Genomic DNA, 17,912 nt, shown 5'->3' with positions numbered 1-17,912 from the left:
TTTATTTTGTTTTCAATATGATATATTAAATTTTAGTTTTAACTATTGATATTATCAACATATGAATTTGAATTATAGTTATTTTATTCAATATTTATTAATATTTCAGTTAGACGGCCGTATCTGTGCAATATTTTTTTTCTGAAATTCAAAGACTTTCTCATATCAAATTCGAGGGGCAAGTGCACAGTTAACTATTCTCAGAGATGCTATTTAGGAATTAGCCAGTACTTATTTTGTCATGAAATTTTAAACTAAAAAACTTAATTTCAGGACAACTCAGGACATTTTTGTCTTGAAAAATTAAACTGAAAAACTGAAATTTAGAATACACTGACTAATTTCTAAATAGCAGTCCTTCAAAGTGGCTACTTGGTGTCATTTCTACCAAATTCAAATATGCTTATCCTTGTTCCATATTTTTTGTTGTGATTGCATGTTTAAGTACTTTATTGTTTATTTGTTTTTCACTCATGTCCGTGTCTATCTCTCTCTTTTTAAATATATAATATGAATAAATATTTTTACTTCTTAAATCTAAACTATTTCGATACTCTTATTTTATTACTCAAAATTGCTTCATTATTAAAAAATAAATATTATTTCAACCGCTACAAATAATGTAAATCAACGGAGATTTCAACCGCTGTACTCTTATTCTTTACTTGATTGCTTGAACTTTTCGTAACTTACAAACAGAAATTTGATTTACTATTATTCCATAAATTATATGGATATTTTAAAATATTATATTAAACTTCCAAAGCTAATTTGAGTTTTCCAGTCGTTGAATAATTATACAGTTACTAATCATTAATTTAGACCAACTTGATAGAAAAAAATGGAAAAACAACCATAGTATGTGCTGATGTTTCAAATGAACGAAATAAAGAACATAAAGAACTAAATTATTAACACCGCAAGAAATGAAAGATACATGGGAGAAGTCAGGGTATGTTTTCGCAGATAATTGATTCTCTAAAGATGGTTGTAAATGAAATTTTTCATAAGCTATATTCAAGTAAGTCATAGCCCAGAGATATCATCACTATGGAAAAAAATAAGCAAGGAAATACAAAATTACCATTAATTATATAGTATTCCTAATTGTTCCATGTTGTGTTGTCCACGTATCAAGCTAAACTCCTTCGTATGTAATGTAGCAGATACAAATATGAAATAATTGGCATAGAATGAATATGAATATGAATATTCCACATATTAAAAGGAAGAGCACAAAATAGAAAAAACTTTCACCAAATAGAAAAAAATCGTAGGAAACCGTCATTGTTGGAACACAATAGTTGACAAAACTTATTCCCTTCCGTTGGTAAACATTTAAAAGCCAATAATTAACAAAAAAGATAATAATAAAATAATAATAAATAAGCAATCAAAAAGGGGAAAAATAACTGATTTTGATTTTGAATTTAAAAATAACTAAATAACTTATTATAACTAATCTAACTAATTTTATCCTAAAACTACCACATGTCTTTTTCCTATGTTGCCACTTGTCATAATTCTAGGCTAGACTTTCAGACAACTCAGGACATTTTTGTCTTGAAAAATTAAACTGAAAAACTGAAATTTAGAATACACTGACTAATTTCTAAATAGCAGTCCTTCAGAGTTATATTTGAGGGACCAAAATAGACCTACCCTCAAAGATAAAGGACAATATTGGTAAAAAACTCTAGATTTTTCATTTGTGGTTTTTGCAGCGGAACGACGCCGAATTGGTTTCCTTTCCAGTTATAATGGATTTCATATTTTCATGTTCTTGTTTTTCTGATATGATTGTGGACATGTGAATAGTGAAAGAGAGGAAAATAGAGGAGGGGTTTATGACATAATCATAACTTTATCTATACTAATTTTTTTACATTATTAGTGTAGTTTATTAAATCAGCATAGTTTCTTCAATAAATTGTGAATATTTATATGTAATTAGTTATTATGTGACTTAATAGTATAAAAATTCAAAAATTTGCAACAATAGAGTAAAGTTAAAGCCATTATGCTATTAAATCATCCTCCACATTAGGCAAGTCAAAATAGTTTTTTCTATTACTACAATTTTTTTTTTCAAATACTTTAAATATATTCTTTTACTATGAAATAATGTGAGTTAAGATAGGAATATATTTTAATTAAAAGATAGGAATATTTTTTTGAAACCGTACCTTATCCTACTTTGGAAATTGCTCTAAATAAGGCCTAGGGTGGGTGGGGAGTGTTATCTTCAGTTGTGCAACTTTGGTTTAGAACTGAAAAAATGGCAACGCCAATTGCAATCCAATTCAAGCCCTCTTTTCTCTCATTTCTATCACCTAATTTCTCATCTGTCAATACAAAACCTCATTTTCTTCAACCCAATGATAAATTCTTGCTCTCTTCTCCTCTCAAACAAATAGTACCCACTTTTTCTTCCCGCCAATTCTCCTTTCTTCAACAGCAGCAGCTTTCTTCAACTCGTTTCGTTGCCTCAGCAGCTCCTGGCGTTGCTGATACTGTTGAAAAAGACAAACTTCCAGCTGATATTCATGTTACTGAAACCCAGGAACCCAATTCCAGAGTACGCTTATTTAGTTTCTTTAAGTGTCTTATTTTTTTTTCAAACCCCAAGTTTTAATTTTCTTCACAAACGTTTGGTTTTTTCATACAATTTATGTGACAGTGTTTGATTGGGATTAAGTTTAAGAAAAGAAAGAAAAAAAAGGCAGCGTGCTGCACTAAGCTCCCTCTAGGTGCGGGGTCCGGAAAGGGCCGGACCACAAGGGTCAATGGTACGCAGTCTTACTCTGCATTTCTGCAAGAAGCTATTTCCACGGCTCGAACCCGTGACCTCCTGGTCACATGACAACAACTTTACCAGAAAGAATTTTAAAATTTGTTGTCTAAAACATTGCCATAGACATTTATGTAGTGATAAAATCATGTCATTGAGCTTGAGGTAAACAAGAAGTCCTAAGAATTATTTGTAAATAAAGAAAGATGTCATTCCTTTTGGATCAGACTAATAAGGAGAATGTTAATTAAAATTGGAGAGGGAATAATACTTCTCTAACCTAGTGACAAGTTTTTAATCATCTTTTCAACTTTAAATTTTTGTTATGGATTCTTATCTTGTGCATAAGTGGTTTTTCTCCTTTTCTGAACGAACTTTTGATTGCATATATGTCAGCTGCCTAGCTAGGTCTTATTATCTTTCTTGAAAAATTCCTAGGCTTTATCTCCTGCAAAATTCAAACAGTGGATGTAGCATTAGCTAAGATTAATAATGCCCTCATTTTAATTTTTCGGATGCATTGAATTTATGATGATCAAAAACTAAAAATGCATTGCTATAGTTAAAGTGGATTGTCAATGCATTACAAGGTGTTCCAAGTATATCAGGAATAGTCAAATTTGAGAATTAGAAATTTAGCTTGATCCTATCTGTAGTAGTGAAGTATCCACAGGGTTGAAGGCTCACATATTCTTTTGTTTAAATGTCTAGAAGGATAAGATGTCATTATGATGTCCGTCATTTGACTTACATCACTTCAATTCTTTTGCTTTTTGCAGGTCAGGTTGACTGTAGAAGTTCCAACTGTGGTATGCGAGGACTGCTATGGAAGAGTCATAAGAGAGTTCATGAAACACTCAAAGGTTCTAGATGGAAACCTTTTTAAATTTATAACTGTTGTCACATTCCATGCATGAAGCTAATTTATTGTCTTGAGGAGAAGACTATAACATTGTTCTTAAATGTTGTTTCTATACTTTCTTCCTCTTAGGAATACTAGATGTCAGCTTTGATTGCCATGATCCACATTATCTATTGAGTATGATTTAAAACTCCATGGCAACTGCTGGTGCACTGCCTATCTTTTCACTAAATATCTGCTTGCCGATCCACTCCAACTCTGGATTCTAATTCAACGGATGTTGTTCAGGTTCCTGGATTTCGTCCTGGGAAGAATGTTCCAGAAGATATCCTCGTTGGTTATGTTGGGAAGCAAAATGTTCAAAAAGCTGCAGTCGAGTCTATTCTGAAAAGAACACTTCCACATGCCATGTCTTCGGTGCGTCATCATGCTACTTTTACAAATTTATTAATCTTGTAACAGCTTAAGCTTCTAGAGCTGTTGTTACAAATTTGAGGTTTGACTTTTTACTAATCACTTCCTGTCAAACTGTTTATGTACCTAAAGTTTTTAGGAACTCTTTTCACCTCTGGTGTATCTCATAAATAGAAAACCGGGCCAAAGTGGTGTCTGTCAATACTGTTTTGGCAATTTTAGGAAGTAACTTGTATCTTGCTCTAAAATATTTTACTGTGTTGATGATTTGCTTCAGTTACTATTGCATTTTTTTAGCATAATAAGTTAGCTTAATTTTAGGAAAAATCTGCTTTTTTGAATTTAAATTTCAGTTAGATTTTTTAGGTTTGTTGAGATATTTTAGTTTTTTTGAATTCTTGTTATGCAGATTTTTCTGCAGCTTATGTTCCTGATTGGCTATTTAAAGCCCTGTTATGCTTAATAAAATTATTGAGAGACATTTTCAATCTTTACTTTTAATATTTTTTGCTGCCCCATCTTTTAAAAAACTAACAGTGGTATCAAGAGCCTCATCGATCTTACGGGATCTGTGAGTTCTTCCAAAAAAACCATTTTCAAATCATTTTTTTAACCAATATCAATTTTTAAACCTATTTTCAAATATGGCAAGCAACAGTCTCTCTTTGAATGCCCCACAAACTTTCATTGGTGAAAACTATTAGATTTGGTCAGTGAAAATGAAATCATATCTTGAAGCCTATGATTTATGGGAAGCTGTAATGGAAGATAGACCATTACAACCACTCCCTGCAAATCCTACTCTTGCCCAAATTAAAAACCATTCAGAAGAGAAAACCAAAAAATACAAAGCCAAAACTGTGATTCAAAATTCAGTTGCAGATTCAATTTTTTCTAAAATCATTGAATGTGAGACAGCAAAAGAAGCTTGGGAAAAACTTAAAAAGGAGTACCAAGGAAGTGATCGAGTTAGACCAATGCAGATTTTAAATTTGAAAAGGGATTTTGAATCTCTTAGGATGCAAGAAGACGAGACTATCACTAGGTATTCTGATCGGATTTCTTCTATTGTTAATAGAATCAGGTTGCTTGGCGAGGATTTTAAAGATGACAGAATAGTTGAAAAAATTCTTGTGACGGTTCCAGAGAGATTTGAATCCAAAATTTCCTCTCTAGAAGAGTCTAAAGATCTCTCTACCATCTCTGTTGCAGAACTAATAAGTGCTCTTCAAGCACAAGAACAAAGAAGAGCATCTAGACAAGAAATGGTTACTGAAGGTGCTTTTTATGCACAAAACAAAAAAGAAAAGGTCAATTATCCTCTTTGCAAATACTGCAAAAAGAAAACACACCTAGAAAATTTTTGTTGGTGGAGGCATGATGCAATATGTGGTATTTGCAAACAAACAGGCCATGTTACAAAAGTGTGTAAGTTCAAAGACGCTCAACACAATCCTCAAGCACAAACAGCAGAAGCAGTAATTGAGGAGGAGGAATTGTTTTAGAGCAACTGAAGCAAAGGAGGAGTGTTGATGATTTGCTTCAGTTACTATTGCATTTTTTTAGCATAATAAGTTAGCTTAATTTTAGGATAAATCTACTTTTTTGAATTTAAATTTCAGTTAGATTTTTTAGGTTTGTTGAGATATTTTAGTTTTTTTGAATTCTTGTTATGCAGATTTTTCTGCAGCTTATGTTCCTGATTGGCTATTTAAAGCCCTGTTATGCTTAATAAAATTATTGAGAGACATTTTCAATCTTTACTTTTAATATTTTTTGCTGCCCCATCTTTTAAAAAACTAACATACTGCTTGTAAGTAATAATAGGGAATTACATTGTTCGCTTTCCACTTTCTTGGTGTGCTAACTCTGATGCACTGTATGCTGCAGATTACTGGAAAGGCATTGGAAGACTCAATTCGCATTGCGACCAAATTCGCAGACATGGAAAAGACCTATGTGTCTACGAATTCCTTGAGGTTTGTTGAAGACTCAAATTAAATTTAGTTAGAAAACTTTATTTTCCACATCTTCTAAATTGATTAAAGTAAATGCTGTACTATTGATCAATTAACTGTAAAACTGGTGACAATGAAATTAACCTTCTGATGCATTGGGTAATTTTCTGAACAGTACTCTTTATGAAATGAATGCTAACAATCTTATGTGCATCTCTGTTAAGCAATGGTTTTGAGTTTGACCAGATAGATACTTCTGTGCAAAATGCTTTTTCCTGGCATATTATAAACTCGTGTTAGATGCTTACAAACTTTTGGCAGTTTTTGTTTTTCAAACAATCTTCAGTGCTAACCGAATAAATTCTGGAGTTTACATCTCTAACATTTAAAAATTTAGATCTGCAGCATAGGCCTTAAGGAGGAAAACTGAATAAGAAAATAACGATAATGAGTTTCTTGTCATGCCGACTTGCTCAAAAGCTGTTTTATGCCATCTTTTCTTAGACATGTGCCTTAGTCTTTGTATTTCTGTTCCTCGGCAATAAAATAAAAGTAATAACATTCTCATGCGTTGTGGTTAGACTTGCACTTTTCATGATCTACAGTTGCTGTTATTAGCTTTAGAATTGAAAAGTGAGAAGAGTTTGATCTAGTTAATACTAATTGAGGTGGTACCGCCTTTGAGAAGCATATCACCTGAAAATTCTGGTCAACTTGAGAAATCATATATGCGATGGCCTATGGCCATAAAAAGGTAAGGGAAGTCCTGACCTGAGATTTGTGATGATTGTAGGTATGATGTGATTGTCGATGTGGCTCCTGAAATCAAGTGGAAACCTGACAATGCATATAAGAATCTTAAGGTGGTTGTTGAGCTTGACAGTGATATGGATGCTCAGACAGCTTCAGAAAAAGAATTTAAACGGCGTCACAAGTCTCTGGGTGCATTGAAAATTGTTACTGACCGGGGTTTACAGGTATAACCATTGGTTCCTCGGTCTAAGCTGGATAGCTTCTTGAAAGCATCTAGAGGGTTTGAATGAATTTGTTTAACTCTTCTCTCTGCTTACTTACTAGTTTAACGCCTAAATTATACATTGAACATGTTAAATCAGCATAAATGAATATGCATGCCATTGTATCCTCTTTGCTTAAGAGTCCACAAAATCAGATGCAACTCAACAGCTCCTACGGACTTCTGCCAGCACCACACCTTCCCCCAATCACAGCTGCTTCCTCACCTCGCTGCTGAAACCCTTCCTCACCTCGTTTCTGTTTACACCATTTGCAATAAAATGAAACATTTCTACAAATGACAGTTTAAATTGGTTAAGTGATATCATTCATGCGATAAAATGAAGATCTTTCAACGCTGAGTAAAAATGCAAAAAACCCTTTCATTTTTGAAGAAATAACCTAAATAGCCACCCATTCAACTGCAAAATTAACAATAGCTGGCGGATGTATAATATATGTATTATTCATGTATAATGTGTGTATAACCATGTATAATCACTGTATAATCCACGTATACTGTCTTGAAAAGTAAGTGAATCCGGCCGGTTATTTGTGTAAAGCTCCTTCATTTTTCAGCCCCCAGCACGAGCACACGCTGAAAAGTTATGATATGATTTGCAACCTTCCTTTTGTGATATATAAGCATTATCTTTTACTTTCATTAGCACGAACTGACTTTGATGTCGGAAAGCATTTTGGTTTCTCTTTTTCCTAGCATACTCATTTACAGAGTATTGATCATATAGGTACTGTTACATTCTCCAACTTCTGTGCATTTGGCACTGAGATTAAGTCCAGAGGCATACATAAGTAATTGAGAAGGCTATTCTTTTTGTTTTATGCATACGATATTTTGTTTACGTTAGTATCTAAAAATTCTCCAGGTTGGCGATGTTGCAGTGATTGATATATCAGCAACTACAATTGAACAAGATGGATCAGATGCTAAAAGCATACCTGCTGCAGAGAGTAAAGGCTAGTATTCCTTTAGTATATCTTTTTTTTTTTTTTTTTATGAAATAAGGTCTGCAAGTATGTTTTAGTTGCTTGTCCTATTATTGAAAGTGTTTGAGCTGATTGTTATTATATTTATGGTTCAGGTTTCAACTTTGACACAGAAGATGGAGATAATGTCCTTCCCGGTTTTCTTGACTCAATTATTGGTATTAAACGTGGTGAAACGAAGTCATTCCCTTTGGTATTTCCAGACTCATGGAAACAAGAGGATCTTCGTGGTGTTCATGCTCAATTCACAGTGAGTTCCTATGCCACCTGATAAAGATTTGAAGTGAATTCTACATCATCTAAATAGTTATGATTACTTTGTTTATCATCTCTCACTTTTCCATCTAGGCAAGATTTCCTTCTCTCTTTTGGCATTCCCTGACTGATTGCCCCATGTTTTCCGTCACTACTAAAAGTGACGAAAATACTTTAACCATAATACTGCAAAGAAAATGTTGACTTCAAGAATTGACTAAAGCTCATCTAACAATATTGCTGGCTGTCACTGTAGAGAAGAATTGCATAATCTTGCTGGTCAGTTGAAATTGATGTGGAATCTAGTTTTGATTTTTCAAGTTTTAGCCGTAGGGTGTTCTGCCCTCATCTGAATAAGGATCTCTGTTAAGTGTTTCTAAGCAAAAGTTAGTGCTACTTACTCGACCACTTTTTTTTTTTTTAAGCAAATCCACTAGGCAAGTGCCTAGGGCTAGTCTTATTAATAATAAAAGGCAGAATAGCCTGGGAGACACTTGTACTTGTTCCGGTTTATCATTCCGGTCCCTACACTCCATAAAGTTTCATCTAGACACTTCAACTTAATCAAAATAAGACTTTTAAACCCTTCTGACCGTTGACCGGGCTTATGTGGCATTGATATGGCTGAGGTGGACAAAATAAGTGATTTACACGCACATTAGGTGCGTGAGCTGATGATTTTTCTTTATTAAAAAAATAAAATAAATAAATAAATAAATCAAAAATACTATTTTTCTTCTTCAGCCCCTACCGGGCCCCTTCGTTCTCTTCTTCTTCTTCTTCTTCAACCCCTTCCCCCTCGTTCTTGCCCCCCCTCTTCTTCTTCTGTCATCCCTTTCCCCTTTCGTTCTGCCCCCCCCCCACCGCCCCTCCCCTCCTCTTCTTCTTCATCCCTTTCTCCCTTTCGTTCTGACAAACCGGAACAAGTACAAGTGTCTCCTAGGCTATTTTGCCATAATAAAAAGCAAATAAAAGAACCACATAGGAATAGTACAAATAAGGGGGACAATAACACCAATAGTGTTGCCTCTATGCCACTCGACCACTTTAAGGCTGATTGATCGTGTTTTTTTTTTTCTGAGATCACTTCGAGCTTTTTGCCAAATTAGGTTGAGTAGGGAAGAAACTTACTTAGATTATTAATATGTACAACTCAGTATAATTTTGATGAAAGTTCTTCCTTTTGTTTTCTCTCATCAGGTTGATTGTAAAGAACTGTTCTACAGAGATTTGCCTGAGGTGAATGACTCGATTGCTGATAAGCTTATCCCGGGATGCAGCTCCATTGAGGAGGTAGGACTTGCCCTCCCCCTCCCCCCCCCAACCATATGTGCAGCAGAGGAGTTGTAGGAAAGCAATTTATTTTCCTGAATGACATCGAAGTTGAGGAAATTTCCTGCTAAATAATTTGCAGGTAAAGCAAGCATTGCTACAAAGATGTCTTGAAGTTGAACAGGCAGCTAAAGACCAAGCAACTGATAATGCCATCTTAGACCAGCTATACAAGGTTTCTTTCCATTTCTTTATTCAACAGTCGTGTCTAGCAAATAAAAACATGCAAGCCATAGTGAACATGTGTTGCTTGATTGACAAATTTCTTCTGATCAGCTCTAGCTTACAAATCACAAGCTGAGTTTTTCCCTTAACTTTGATTATGGGCTTATGGCCATATGAACACGCAGTTCGTTTCCTATATAACAAAATTCTTTGAATAAATTTTACACCCGCCAGTCAGTGAGAATAACTTAGGTTTTATTGTTATTATTTGCTATGCTCACTACTAAAAAATTGCTGATGTTTGAGATATGGTAATCCTGTTGTGCCGCAGACTCGCACTCATACATAGACCCTAAGTTTGGTGACTATTTCCATACATGTATTAGATTTCGTTTTGTTAACCTTTTGTTTATGATGAGTTTATGACATTTTCTCTTTTGATCTAGATGGTTGAAGTTGATATTCCTCAATCTCTCTTCGAAGAGCAAGGAAGACAACTCTATGGAGCTCAACTTTTACAATTGCAGGTCAGAACTAGTATTCACCAGCCAGTTGTCTCTCCATTTATGGACTTCTGTGCTCTGATCTAATCATTATCTTTGTTTTAGGCAAATATGAAACTGAGCGAACAGCAGCTGGCATCGTTATCAAGCCCAAGGGCCGTGAATGAGTTCCTTGAAGCACAAAAAGAAAATATAACAAGTATTATAAAGCAAAATTTAGCTGTTGGTGACATATTTATACGCGAAAATTTGCAGGTACATTCCGTCTTTATGTAATGATATATGACCCCCCATCAAAATTCCGATAATTATTTTTCCCTTCATCTTTATCATTGGCTGCTTAAAATTTCTAAAAATTATTAGTAGTACCCTCCTTATCTCAAGCCCCTTTGGCTCTGGTGCAATCTCAAAGCCTTAAGTTGTACTCAGATTTCATATAATTACTATAGTCTGCACATTAGCTATTGTTTGATATTTGTTATAAATACTAGTTGCTCGTCTTTTGGCAAGGTAATAAAATAGGTTATATCTGAGAACTACTCAAAACAACGAAAGTAGTCTTGTTGTTGTTGTTGTTGTTGTTCCGCCAGTCTTTCTTCAACTACCAACTATACTCAATTTGTGATTCACTTTCCTCCATGTAGGTTGCATTTCTAGTTCTTTAACAACAACCATCTGCTTATCTATGCTCTGCTCCTACGCATTTTACCTACTTAGGCATGCTGATAGTGCAGCTTACCTTTTCTTATCATTATTATTCATTTTGCAGTTTTCAACAGAGGAGCTAGTGAAAGAGGTTCAGAACTCAATTGAAGAATTCCAGAAGTCTCAACAGGACTATGACGAGGACCGGGTTAAGCAACAGGTTAGAATTTAATTGAATTGTTCTGACAATAACATTTTAAATATAGTTGACCGCAAAATCTCAAGCGACTTGATCATAATAGAAATGTGGAAACTATCTTGATATGCCAATTTGACTGGATTAGATGATGTTTCTTTCTACACCAATAATTTCACCAGTTTAAGCAAGTCTTATGTTTGCTCTCCACCATATTCAGTAAAGAGTGTGTCCCTTAATGTTGCACAGGTACAAGAAGTACTTGAAGGGGCTAAAGTACTTGAATGGCTGAGGGAAAATGCAGATATTCAGTACATAACTAGGTGAAAAGACGCACATAATGTTCAACGAAAGGATAAGCTTTCGACTTAGTTAGCTTTCGACTTAGTTTGATGCTTCTGAGAAATTTGTCATCTACCTCGGATATTGGTGCTCCGAAATGATCAAAGAATGTCAGCAACTGATGTGGCCAAATGCTTCAAGCAAAGTTTCAGCAGTATCAAGTTTCCAGAACTTATAGTGCTACGCGATTGTTGGCTTGGTTTGAAGGAGCTTCTTGAATCTGAGCATCTTGTTTTTTTGATCAACTGATGCAATTTCCAGACTGATGAATCATCCTGATTTCCGTATCGGAATCCAAAAAGTCACCATTTTAAAGTTGGTGAACTGAAACTATATGTATTTTGAGAGGCACTCCAGAGAATGTTTACTGCTGTACATTCATAAGCTGCTTATTGGTGTAACCTTCTATTACCCAATCTGATTGTGTTTCTTAATTGCTAAATTTTGTGATTAAGCAATTTAATGAAGCATCCTATATTATTTAAGGGTGATTTTGGCAAGTAAGGATTCCCCACACATTAAATTTCAGTTTGCCAAAATATACCAACTTGGGGAGAACTAGGATTGACATAGTAAAAATTCTCCCTACATTTGTTTCACAGGATCTGGTGTTTGCGATCATTGACCGATTCTCATAAAGTCTTTGAAAAGATAAAAGAAATGAAACAGGGAGAAAATTTTGGTGCATAACTTTGAATATGAGTTTAAGAAGAGTAAATGTGCAGAAATGGACACCCATAACATCTCAACCTAGAAGAAATATTGTGCTCGAATCTGGCAGCAGTACTGTTCAATAGTTTTCCAGCTGTCTCTGCCGAAATATCTGGCCCAGCCTATAGTAAAGTGCTTTCTGATCCTCGAAGCTGAGATTCCTTACTATCTGCAGTAGCAAGTGAATCAGTTACAGATTACTTATCCACGGTCAGTGGCGGAGCCAGAATTTTCACTAAGAGGTGTCAAAATATAAAGAAGTAAGCATGCGAAAAAGTCAAGGGGAGTCAACATATAGTAATATATGCGTATAAAATAAAAATTACCAAACTACACAGTGTAATTTTCCGGAAGAAGGGGTGTCAACTGACACCCCTTTGGACCACGGTTATTCAAAATCTTCAATTAGTTTACTTCTTTTAATTATCTGCACAAGTGGGGTCTGGGGAGAGTACTGTGTACGCAGACCTTACCCCTACTCCGGAGGAGTAGAGAGGCTGTTTCCGATAGACCCTGGAAAACGAATTATCTGCTTGGTTTGTGCCTTGGAATTAGCAACACATCCATTTGAAGTGTAGTTTTCACAAGCAATGTTCACCAATTTGGCTATATTTTTCATGTCTTTTTAGTACAAAATATGGCCACAGCAAATGTTTAAGCATGTAACTTTCACCTTTAGCACTCTATTAGAAAATCAGTTATTACCTGATCTAAAATCATCTCAACGGAGTAGTCCTGAGGAACAAATGACTGGTAGTAGATGTAGACAAAAATTGCCATCACCATCTGCATATGTAACACAACCTTAGCTTTAGCTTACACTGTTGAACTTCAAATAAGAGGAAGTAATTTTGTGTCTGAACAAGTAAATGCTTCAACTCTCTATCATCTTAACAAAATATTTAAGGTGAATGAAAACATTTTATTTTGTAAAAAACTCAGGGCACAAGTAGTTTCTTTAGTTTGAAGATAACTGCTTGATTCTTGAGTATTACCTGGCAATCCATCCTATCAGTGAAACCGCCGTGTCCAGGAATATAATATCCAAAGTCCTGGATGATTCCATGTAAATGGAGGATATCAGTGACTAAAAAGTACAAAGGTAATACTATTCAATTTCAAATAATAGCTATACAGACCTTGATTTTAAAGGCTCTTTTGAAACCACTAGCGAAAAATCCTCCAAACGGAGCTATTATTGACGCAAATAAACCCAGGCATAAAGCATGCCATTGCACTGGTAGTATTGATATCTCCTTCAGAGGGAACTGTAAGAATTCACTAAATGATAATGAGTATGTAAGTTCTGTAAGCAGCAGAGGAATTTCATGTTAAATGTAGTGCTAAGAAAGTCTACGATATTGTGCTTATTATAGAGTATCTATTCGATTATTATATCACCTTTGCTTGATATGGTTACTACTTGTTGTTTCTGCTTCTTTTTTAGTTTTTTTTTTTTCTCTTGAGCCGGGGGTCTATCGGAAACAGCATCTCTACCTTCGTAAAGTAGGGGTAAGGTTTGCGTACACTCTACTCTCTCCAGACCCCACTTTGTGGGATTACCCTGGGTTTGTTGTTGTTGTTGCATATTATAGAGTAAAACAACCGAGTGCTAGATGCGGTTCGAGCATTTAAACATCAAGATTGCCTAAGCAATGGATTATTTCATCAAGCACAAATTAGATGACTTAGGGTGTGACTTGAACGATACAAACTTGTAGAATTGTGTTTTTATAAAACTCAATACCAGCTTGTTAAGAGATTAGATTGAACTAGCAGTTGTAGCAGATCTGAGCCATCTTTTGTTACAAAGTTTCATTGATTTTGATAGTTTCTCATGGAACTACTGAGACTACATTGTCAGCAGCGATATCGATCAATCATTCAATCAACTATGCCTTAGTCCCAAGCTTGTAGGAGAATGTTGATAATATTGATTAAAAAAATCATCAAGTAAGAAAAACCACACATCATTAGTAGAAAGAATTGTCAAAACAGTTCCAGAGGATTCACTCTTTTCAAGTTACCATCGGAATTCTTGATATTATGAGTTCTAGGCTAATGGGCTGAAAGCTTATAGCATTATAGTTTTGTAATTTCGATTTCGTGATGAAAGAGGAACTGCGGTTAATATACAGACCCGCAAAGCAAGATCATAGTTTCCACAGAAAGGTATTAATGATGCAGACTCACCCATTGAGGCCATCCAGCTATAGAATAGTATTCTGGCTTGAATAAAGGACCAGGATCACATTGAAGCCAACCAGTCGATAGATCCTGCATATACATTGTTAGATAAGTAAGCAATCATCAAAATTTTGCAAAATACCAACTAAAAAAATAACTTGAAAGATAAAAGATCTCACCTTTCTTGGACATGTCAACCATTGGAAACGGCCGAGGACATTAGCAAACTGCATACAAGCTGAAAATTTCAATTACAAAATTCACATTTTGACAGTGCTTCACATAAAACTTTTCTGTGTATGCCCTTATTATAGAAAGAGGAGGGAAGATAGAGTAACAAGCCAACTACCACCTAAAAGAATCAAAATATTTTCATCTCAGCTAGAGGCGGAGCCAAGATTTCAACCTTATGGATTCTGTTTAGAACGACGACTTCAAGTGTATGCTAATGACTGGGTTCTAAATTTAATATTTGTACATATTTATTAAATTTCTTAACACAAAATATGCCGTTTGAGCAAAAGCCACTGGGGTCGGCCGAACCCGTAGCTCGGTTTCTGCCTCCACCCCTGGATTCTCAACCAAGTATATCTACAACTATAAGCCGTGGCATAAGAACAGAACAAGATCAAGTCCCTCCTCTATTATTAAGTTTTGGATACAGTGACAAAACTACTTCCATCTCAACCAAGTGTAAAAAATACAATCAGTTGGTCAAAAAGAGCAGGAGATTAGGAAGATTGAAAACTGGAAGTCCTGAAAAGGTGCCACTGACCAAGAAAGCTGTTATGATGGTGGCAATAGATGCTCCAATGAAGCCTTCCCATGTCTTCTTTGGAGAAAGCTTGATCAAAGGTGTCTTCCCAAAGAAGAAACCAAAGAAATAAGCTGCTACATCATTCATAGCTATAAGTGATGCTGGAAGAAGGAACCTGCAACAGTAGAATTAAATGTCGATATGCACACTACGGTAAAGAAAGTGACCTAACTCAACGATAGTACAGATCATCTCTGGCTAACAATTTGCTAGTTCTTTGAATAAGTATCCACAAGCCTTAAAAGGTGATTCTCTTTAATATTCCCAACTTACCACTAACGGATAGGGAAGCATATTTTTAATTGAATGTTGTTGCCATAGCTATTAAGGTGCAAATTTAGATTACATAGTAGATGAAGCAGTTCTTGCATTACGGGAATCAAGTGGAATAAGATGAAAATACTTAAGTTGCGGCAATATCCTCTGTGGGATAGAGCTCCAAAGATATAATTTGGAGATCCAACTAACTAGAGATATAGGTTTCACTTCATAACTCTCAGATAAGATAAAGAGCAGACCAAATTATACATCCTTTAGCATTTATGAAACGATAAACTCAGACAGTAAAAAAAAGCATATATCTAGGGGAGGTTTAGGCATTTCTTTCATTGTATGGTTCATAAGGCTATGCCGTATAATATCTAAGATAATTCAATGATATAACCAAAAGAAGCATTTAATTAATGCATCAACAGGAGTAAAAATTGTTATAACATCACATATTAACTTCCTGAAAACTTATATTACCAGAAAATGCCTTCAAATATGTTGGCTACAGTAAAAGAGGATTGAGTGAAGACCACAAATAGAATCATGTGCGTCCATGCATACTGACCAAATTGATACTTGTATGTCTTCTTCTTTAGTGTTAGTATGAACCACACAAGTCCTGTAAATACAAATGATCATCACATAATTAACATCTTGCTAAAAAGCGCTTGTGATACAGAATAGGTACGTTAACTGATAAAAGCATCAAAAGTCACATAGCGATAAATTGACCAGAAAAAGAAAAGAGGCATATTTGAAGTGAATGGATGTATGCATAAAAAAGGGCAGCCCGGTGCACTAAGCTCCCACTATGCGCGGGTCCGGGGAAGGGCCGGACCACAAGGGTATATTGTACGCAGCTTTACCCTGCATCTCTGCAAGAACCCGTGACCTCCTGGTCACATGGCAACAACTTTACCAGTTATGCCAAGGCTCCCCTTCAATGGATGTATGCATGAAATAACAAAAAGGCAGACTGTAGAAATCGAAATTTATCACATCGAAGATGAACAGACCTGAAATATACAGAAAGTAGCAAAAGACCATCTGATACTTTATGACCTTGCCTACTAGCTTATATGAGAATTCATCTGAAGTTACAGTGTTCACAAGCTGTTGGCTGAGTATGCGTCCATACACAAACAACATGCCTGTGAAGAAAAAGTACCTGAACAATATAAAATGCATACCCCAGTTATATTTCCATTTTGAGTAGCTGCAATCAAAGTACATACAGGGGAATTCTTACCAATTTAGTAGCCTAAATCCAGGTAGGCATCTATCTTCATCGGGTCTTCTAAGTAGATTGAATAGCTCGAAGGTCATGATTATTTGAATGACAACGACCATCGCACAAATATACAGATGACCCAAGTATAGAATGATGATAATGCTTATAAGCATCCATAGAGAAGAATACGTTCGAATCCACATTGATCTATATTTGTTTTGTTCATCTACTTTGCTTAGCTCAGGAAATATCTGACATGAACAAATTAAAATTAACCAAGTTCAACTTCTCTAGCGAAACAACCACAAATTGTAGCAGTGTAAAACTCATTATCTTCCATCTAATTATATACTTAACAGATTAAATCAGCAGCGGGATCAGAGGAACATAAAATTCATTAGACTTTTTTTGTCCACGTCACCTTAAGGTGATGGTGCAGAAAAAACTATGCACCGTTAGCACAGATAAGTTAAAGAAACTCCTGATTCAAGTAATAGTATTCAGTAGGAATAAAATCCAAGCAAATTTATAGTAATAAAAAGATGAAATGAAGAAGTTGCTATACCACCTCCTGCGTCCGTCTACGCCGGATTCGGGTAGGTGTTGATGGTGAGGAAGGGATGAGATGATCCTGCATTTTTAATATTGCTTCTGCCTTCCCCAAACAAATTAAGATAATCAACGATCAATCAAGAAAATTAAACCAGACGAGATAAAGAAGAAGCTGTAACGCATGCAGAATGGAATGCTGTGGAATGGAATGAACAATGGCGATCTCATATCTCGCTAAGCTCAAAATTTTCACCAAAAGATAGTTTGTTTCTGAAAACTTTGTCCGCTTCAATTGCCTGTTAAGTTTTTCTATCGCCACGTGTACTCCCTATAGCTAGCTAGGAAGAAAAGAATAAAAGCTTATATATACTAGTGTTTATTTCACGTATGATTATTAAGTGTCATCCATTATAAAACTAAAAGTTTCACTAAAATTTGTATCATATTATAGTAATTAAATTTGTCTATCATAACAGTAGAATCACATATAATTTTTATACTAACTTTTTGGAGCTGATGATCGAGTTATATTACAGCGCGTGTGGATGAACCTTTTGATTTTTATACCTTCGGTGGAGAAAAATTAAATTAAAAAAAAAAAAAGTTTTTCCTGGCCGGTTCGCATATTGTTAGTTCCAAGATAAATATTTTGCGATCGT

At 35.1% G+C, this 17,912-nt stretch overlaps 2 protein-coding genes across 3 annotated transcripts; one reads left to right on the top strand and one right to left on the bottom strand.

Moving 5' to 3' along the window:
• Positions 1-2,234: 2,234 nt before the first annotated feature.
• Positions 2,235-11,962, top strand: LOC109237772 (trigger factor-like protein TIG, Chloroplastic). The gene is made up of 13 exons (XM_019404142.1): positions 2,235-2,578; positions 3,571-3,654; positions 3,942-4,070; positions 5,958-6,046; positions 6,819-7,002; positions 7,927-8,017; positions 8,143-8,297; positions 9,503-9,595; positions 9,717-9,809; positions 10,246-10,326; positions 10,408-10,557; positions 11,072-11,167; positions 11,393-11,962. Exons 1-13 carry the CDS (start codon positions 2,279-2,281, stop codon positions 11,468-11,470), a joined length of 1,623 nt encoding a protein of 540 aa, XP_019259687.1. The 5' UTR covers positions 2,235-2,278; the 3' UTR covers positions 11,471-11,962.
• Positions 11,963-12,142: 180 nt separating this feature from the next.
• LOC109237773 (phosphatidate cytidylyltransferase 1-like) lies at positions 12,143-17,532 on the bottom strand. Of its 2 annotated transcripts, none has more exons than XM_019404143.1 (11): positions 17,267-17,532; positions 16,720-16,952; positions 16,487-16,638; positions 15,948-16,089; positions 15,159-15,315; positions 14,563-14,610; positions 14,390-14,473; positions 13,336-13,464; positions 13,192-13,248; positions 12,902-12,982; positions 12,143-12,365 (listed from the first exon to the last, which is right to left on the bottom strand). In XM_019404143.1, exons 1-11 carry the CDS (start codon positions 17,336-17,338, stop codon positions 12,276-12,278), a joined length of 1,245 nt encoding a protein of 414 aa, XP_019259688.1. In that variant the 5' UTR covers positions 17,339-17,532; the 3' UTR covers positions 12,143-12,275. The 2 variants fall into 2 exon arrangements, with proteins under 2 accessions (XP_019259688.1, XP_019259689.1); XM_019404144.1 differs by having other exon boundaries at positions 17,270-17,532.
• Between the last annotated feature and the right edge of the window lie 380 nt (positions 17,533-17,912).

The sequence above is a fragment of the Nicotiana attenuata genome, unplaced genomic scaffold, assembly GCF_001879085.1.
Source record: "Nicotiana attenuata strain UT unplaced genomic scaffold, NIATTr2, whole genome shotgun sequence".
Classification (NCBI taxonomy): Eukaryota; Viridiplantae; Streptophyta; class Magnoliopsida; order Solanales; family Solanaceae; genus Nicotiana; species Nicotiana attenuata.
This window is presented reverse-complemented; position numbering and strand designations above follow the sequence as displayed.

Excerpts from the sequence above, each read along its gene's own strand:
- LOC109237772 (XM_019404142.1), top strand. The coding sequence starts at position 2,279 with ATGGCAACGCCAATTGCAATCCAATTCAAGCCCTCTTTTCTCTCATTT. Across the intron at positions 6,047-6,818 it reads GTGTCTACGAATTCCTTGAG|GTATGATGTGATTGTCGATG; the intron begins GTTTGTTGAAGA and ends TGATGATTGTAG. Across the intron at positions 8,018-8,142 it reads ACCTGCTGCAGAGAGTAAAG|GTTTCAACTTTGACACAGAA; the intron begins GCTAGTATTCCT and ends TTTATGGTTCAG.
- LOC109237773 (XM_019404143.1), bottom strand. The coding sequence starts at position 17,338 with ATGCAGGATCATCTCATCCCTTCCTCACCATCAACACCTACCCGAATC. Across the intron at positions 16,953-17,266 it reads GTAGACGGACGCAGGAGGTG|ATATTTCCTGAGCTAAGCAA; the intron begins GTATAGCAACTT and ends TGTTCATGTCAG. Across the intron at positions 14,474-14,562 it reads GGTTGACATGTCCAAGAAAG|GATCTATCGACTGGTTGGCT; the intron begins GTGAGATCTTTT and ends ATGTATATGCAG.